This window comes from Rutidosis leptorrhynchoides, chromosome 6, assembly GCF_046630445.1.
Source record: "Rutidosis leptorrhynchoides isolate AG116_Rl617_1_P2 chromosome 6, CSIRO_AGI_Rlap_v1, whole genome shotgun sequence".
Taxonomy (NCBI): domain Eukaryota; kingdom Viridiplantae; phylum Streptophyta; class Magnoliopsida; order Asterales; family Asteraceae; genus Rutidosis; species Rutidosis leptorrhynchoides.
The window spans coordinates 280,053,503-280,060,000 of record NC_092338.1 but is presented as its reverse complement, the minus strand read 5'-3'; the positions used below and the strand labels follow the sequence as shown (position 1 = coordinate 280,060,000).

The 6,498-nt window shown below is 32.0% G+C and overlaps 1 protein-coding gene across 1 annotated transcript; it reads left to right on the top strand.

Annotated features, from left to right (window-relative positions):
• The first annotated feature begins 4,719 nt into the window (after window positions 1-4,719).
• LOC139853191 (probable F-box protein At4g22030) lies at window positions 4,720-6,224 on the top strand. Its single transcript, XM_071842571.1, has one exon. The coding sequence runs from the start codon at window positions 4,839-4,841 to the stop codon at window positions 6,102-6,104; it is 1,266 nt and encodes a 421-aa protein (XP_071698672.1). The 5' UTR covers window positions 4,720-4,838; the 3' UTR covers window positions 6,105-6,224.
• Window positions 6,225-6,498: the final 274 nt, after the last annotated feature.

Sequence of the window (6,498 nt, the reverse complement as noted above, 5' to 3'; positions counted from 1 at the left end):
AGGAGTGGATAGAAGATGAATCGGGATGGAATTCCTATACATAAGATGATTGAGGAAGCCATCTATAGGATAAGACATCGAAGTCCGACCTTCAAAGTAGTAGCCAAAATCGACAACCCAACATATGATGGTGATGTGGATGCCGAGAATTTAGTTTCGTGGATCGACCAATTCGAAATATACCTCATCCATACACCTGGGAATCCAAACTCAAATCCTAAAAAATAGGTTTATTGGGTGTTTTCCAAACCTGTTTGAGTCCATTAAAATTCTACATACAAACTTGTTTGGGTCCAATATATTTAAAAAGCTTAATAACAAGTTTGGGTCCAGCAGGTACTTTACAAACCCGATTGGGTCCCAAAATTAGGTCAGACTAAATTTGTACGCTCAATTGTTCAGTGACGTACACTCCAATAACAAATACGTCTCATACGCTTAAAACTTGAATTTGAAAACTTAATACGAATGGGAAATTGAAGTGAAGGTGAAAGATACGCACCATGTCATAACGTAAATCGAAGCGAGGGTTCCAATTTTTTCAACATGTGCGATTTATTTCAAGTTAACTTAGGGTTTTGTCACCATTTTTTTTTTTGCTTCAGTTATATTTGCAAATGAAATTAGGGTTGTGTATCGTTAGTTGTTGTTTTTTAAAATTTAATAAAAGTATTTGAAATAAGGTTTTTGTTCATAGGTGATGTTTATTGTTTGTATTGTTGTTTAGTGTTGTTAATGTCTGATACTCCAGTATTCTTTTGCTTCGGTTATTTTTTGTATGAATTCTCCTTTATTGTTCAAAATAGGTCTTATGATGTACTCCCTCCGTCTCAAATCTATTGTTCTGTTTTGACTTTAGAGGTCTTTTCTCTCTAACTTCGACTCTAAATAACTTTTTGTTTGTTATATTATACTTGATGAACGTTATACAATTGAAAAATATATTCAAAAACCTATCCATTGTATAAATTACATCAAATGATATATAATACTAACAAAAATATTTAAAGTCAAAAGTGATGCAAGACATTAGCAACATCATGGATTAGCTCCAATTTGAGCATGCACCTCCATATTCTTCACTAATTTGAGCTTTCTCACTCTAACAAAGCTTTCTATCTCTAAAGTGGGTGTCTGGTTGGAGTGAAAATGAAAAAAATGACTGACATGTTTAGTTTTCTTGTCCCTAAATCTTTCTTATGCAATATTGCAACAAGGTCCTTTTATTTTTATTTTTACAAAACTGCCACCTAGCTACGCTCGTCGGCACGTGCGCAAGGACATGACGGGGCGCACCATTCCACTGTTTCAGAAATCAGTTTGTTATATAGTGACCCATCATTTTAGAACACATGCTAAAATGGTATGGTTATAGAGTTTACATCAAGGTCTGTTTGATAAATCTAAGCATGTCTACATTATCAAAATCAAGGTATGCCTGGTCCTCTTAACCTTAGTTGTTCTTTGCATGCCATTTAATTTAGTTTAATTAAATTCTTTTTGTAATTTAAATTTATATATAAGCAAACCAACCCATATTTACACTGTTTAAAAACCAAACAATTGGTGTCTAGAAAGACAAGTCGAACTTGGTTGTTGAATTTTTCGAATGGTCAAATACCAAAACGATATTGGCTCTCTGCTAGAACTGTCTGGCTATTTATTTTGAGAAATAAATTGTGTAAACCAAACATATCTTGATTTCTTAATTATAGAATTAGCTCTGTTTCAAATTCAACCTTTCATCAAACCACCATATGTCATACTTTCCACTATTAATACAAGGATTAATTTGAAAATTGATTTAGGCCCTTCATTACAAATATAAAACTACCCTAGTACCTCACCGATGTGGTGCATCTGAGCATAGTCGTTGCCCTAATGACAGAACCTGTCGCTTGGGAGACGCCGCGTCTTTGTGTGTGTGTGTGTGTGTTTACTGAGAATGAGATGATGAAGTGTTGAAACGTGCTCTAGATTTTCCATATTTCCAGCCCTCGTGACACTTCTTGTTTTCAGCTTTCTGACTTTTCTAAAATTTGCACAACTAGCTCACCAGGTCAGCCCATTCTTAGCCCCATTCTTAGCCCAATAGTCAACGTCTCGGGCTGAATCTTAGAAAACTTTTTACACACGAAAGTTGTAGCCCATTTTAATACATGCCTTGAATTTTAAATCACCTCATTTCGAATCCGTAAGAGTGAGATATGGTAAAAATTCAAAGTTAAATTCTAAAATTTTACTCTTTTTATAAATTGATCCGGTTTACTTTTTCTATTTTTGTTCCATCCCAATAATTTTAGAAAAAGAGATATTTCCTAAAAGTACTTCAGAATTAAACTCTCTATATAAATTGATCCGGCTTTCTTTTCCTCTTTTCTTAACATCCCAAAAGTTTAAGAAAAAGAGATATTTAACACTAAAAGTACTTCGAAATTTCAGCATGTTACAATATTTGAACAAACAATGAAATTTTAATTTTAAGATGATTTGAGATTTTTCAACAACTTTAATTATGAACATAATCTACATCAAAATATATATATATATATATATATATATATATATATATATATATATATATATATATATATATATATATATATATATATATATATATATATATATATATATATATATACATGTCTATTCACATCTATAATCTCAAAAGTGTTGTGTTTCTCATTTGAAAATTGAATTATTGTCTTTCTCATTTCTCACATTAAATTATTGCGATGTGGTCCAGCGGTTGGTGGTCTGCCTCCTTAGGGGAGGTCAGGAGTTCGACTCCCGTTGGCTACATATTAAAAATACAATTTCATCACTGCTATTAAGTATCCACCCATGACACATTTCCCATATCTTTTTGGTGGGGGGGCCCGTAAATGGGAGGGTCCCATTCACTGTTAAAAAAAATAAATAAATAAATAAATAAAGAGAAAAATCATTTTCCTTTAATAAATTTATTACAAGAAAACAGAACGTGATTATTTGCATTAAATAAGAACAGATCACTTCCAATAAAACAAAATACACTACATGTACAAGTGTGCAATTGCACTAAAATTAAAATATATGTATAAGAATATATATATATATATATATATATATATATATATATATATATATATATATATATATATATATATATATATATATATATATATATATATATATATATATATATATATATATATATATATATATATATATATATTGAGATCCACAATAACATCTCAGAACTGCATCTGTTTTGGTTCTAAGTGTACATGCATCTTCAACCCATTATTATTGTAAGATATTACAGCAAACTTAATAGAGTAGTTTACGTAAACTATTGTTGTAACATTGTCTAGTAGTCGATGTCATGATCTTTTTGCAAGAAGTCTCTTAAATATCGCTAGTAACATATTTTGAAATGACCCATATATAAAAATGGTCGAAATAATCATGACCATAGAAATTAGTTTTGAACTTCAATATCAACATATTTGAAGTGATCATAGAAATGGTAAAAAAAAAAAAGGATCAAAGAATAATATAGTTAGATCACTTACATAAGAGTGCAAATATTCGCCACCACGTGCAAAACTAAGTGGGGACCGGGGTGCTCGCCCTAGTGAATTTGAAAATGTTATTTCTAAATTTTGAATTTTTTGATTTGCCATTAGTGAATATTTTTTCTCAAAGTATTCATATTTTGCCTAAAAGTCTTCATATTTGTCAGGAATGACCTTCATATTTTCCCCAAAAGCTTCCATATTTTTCCTAATAAAATACACTTTAAAAAAAGTTTTTGCCCTCGGTTAAAAAATTTCTTTGTTCCGCCGCGTTTGTCACTTAATAATACTTGGAACATTAAAAAGCCTAGCTCAGATCATCTACGTACTTTTATGGTTGAAATGTTAACTTATACGAGGAGTAGTTAACTAAAAACAACAATGATGTTTTTTTGTTTGGAAAAACATACGAGTAATAACAATGATGTGTATACGTACGGTAGTTTGTTATGAAGTAATTAAGTAACAACTAGTTGTGGAGCCTCGCTTCGCGCCGGGGGCTCCGTTTTGAATGCGAGTTAAAAAAAAATCTTGATCTATTTTGTAAAAAAGAATTTTTTTCGACATCTAACATTGAAGAGTTGTTCCTTTTGTGAAAGTTGCTTCTTTTAGCATTTTTTTTTTTTAAAGTTAGTTGATCTATTTTGTAAAAAAAAATGTTTTTCGATATCTTTTGGTAGCATTGAAGGGTTGTTTTTTATCGTTGAGTATGAAAAAAAAAAGTAGTTGATTTTTTTGTAAAAAGGAATTTTTTTCAATATCTTTTGGTAACATTGAAAGGTTGGTTCTTTTACGAAAGTTGCTTCTTTTATCATTGGAGACCAAAAAAAAGAAAAAAAAGTTAAAATGACAAAAATACCCCTTGTTACTATTGATGAATAGTGCTACAAGTTTTGCCGATAGTATAGTAATAATAGTAATGTACTTAGACTTTCATGTTTAGTAGACCATTTCAAATACTTATTTCATGTCAAATAAGGTTTAGGGTCAAAACAAGACCGTGAATACCCGCCACAAGAAAACGAGTTTTTCGATTCTTGTTGCATATTCAAACTTAGTTAATAATAGATTTGAATAGTTTGACTAATTCTTTGTTGTTTTCCGGCTATATATAAACAGCTAGATAACTAACTTCCTTCAAATAACACCAACAAACCAATTAACTATCGTTCTTACACCAAGACCTATTCCATTTTTCTTACACAATCTTCATTCTAATCCTTTTCTTAGCTAGTTAATAACAAAATTTAAAAATTATAATTGATCATATACAATAACATGGCAACCATCAATCAAGCTTTAAACCTTTTGTGTTCTTCTTCCTCTAGTTCTTCATCATCATCATCTTCTTCTTCACGTAGAGATGTATCAAGAAGTTCTATTCAGTTTCCAAAGATTAATCAAAAAAACAATCTAATAAGTACCTTCGTACCAAATATTCAATCAAACATAGGTTTGGTTGAAGAAATGGATTTTTCAAGAATCTCACCCAAGAATCACAACAAAAACCCTAATCATGAAGTGATGGAGAAACTTTACACAATATTAGAAGCTGTTTCGGATCGAGTGGAGATGCATAAGAACATTGGAGAACAAAGAAATAATTGGAATAGTCTTTTATTAACATCGATTAATACCATCACACTTTCGGCTGCAACCATGACTGGTATTGCATCAGCTCTGACTATTGTACCCGGTGCACCTTTGGAAGCACTTAAGCTATCATCTACTTTCTTGTATATGGCAGCCACTGGTTTGTTGGTGATCATAAACAAGATCCAACCATCACAACTTGTTGAAGAACAAAGAAACGCTACACGATTATTCAAGCAACTTGCAAGCGAAATCAAGACCAAAATAGCCATAGGCACCCCATCTCTAACTTATGTGAATGAAACCATGAATAGAGTTTTGTCTTTAGATAGAGCATATCCTCTTCCTTTACTTGGTGTCATGCTCGAAAAGTTTCCAACTAAGACCGAGCCTGCGGTATGGTGGCCTGAAAAACGAAGGACATCGGCTAATAAAGAACATCAAGACAATAATGGGTGGAGTTTAGAATTAGAAGAGGAGATGAGAGAGATAATTAGGGTTTTGGAGGTAAAAGATAAAGAAGATTACTTGCGACTAGGGGAAAAGACGTTGAAGTTGAACAAAGCTTTAGCCGTAGCTGGTCCTTTACTAACCGGCTTAGGTGCTATTGGTTCAGCCTTTGTTGTATCATATCCTCAAAGTTCTTGGGCCATGGTTCTTGGGGTGATGGGTGGTGCGATAGCAAGCGTTGTGAATACGGTACAACATGGTGGACAAGTAGGGATGGTGTTTGAAATGTATCGAAGCAATGCAGGTTTCTTTAAGATGATGGTTGAATCGATAGAATCAAACTTGAGCGAAAAAGATGTCGAGTGTAGAGAAAATGGTGAAGTGTTTGAGATGAAGGTTGCTTTGCAGCTTGGTAGAAGCTTATCAGAGCTTAGAGATGTTGCAGCTTCATCTTTAAGAAAAGGGCAAGATATTAGAGAGTTTGGAAGCAAGCTTTTTTAATTAGTAATTGTGAAAGTTAGCAATTAACTTATTGTTGATAATCTTTTAATTTGATCATGATGTACATATATAACCTTTTTAAGTATGAACATGTATAAAATTATTGAATCAATTGTTTCCTGGCTTTCTGGTATCATATAACATTGTTGAATCATGAACTGTGTTATCTTCATAGCTTGTTGGAATCATACATTATTGGCACATAATTCTTTTATCAATTATGCACATATATTGATAGGTACTGGTATATGTTGTGAAAATCCATATATAAACTAGACAAAATTGCTGAAATAGTCCATGTGGTTTGTACTAAAATGCTGGTTTAGTTCCTGTGCTTTTTTTTGATGGATTTAGTCCCGGTGGTTTATAAAAGTTGCTGATTTAGTCCCTCTGA

Coding starts and splice junctions, on each gene's coding strand:
- LOC139853191 (XM_071842571.1), top strand. CDS start 4,839: ATGGCAACCATCAATCAAGCTTTAAACCTTTTGTGTTCTTCTTCCTCT.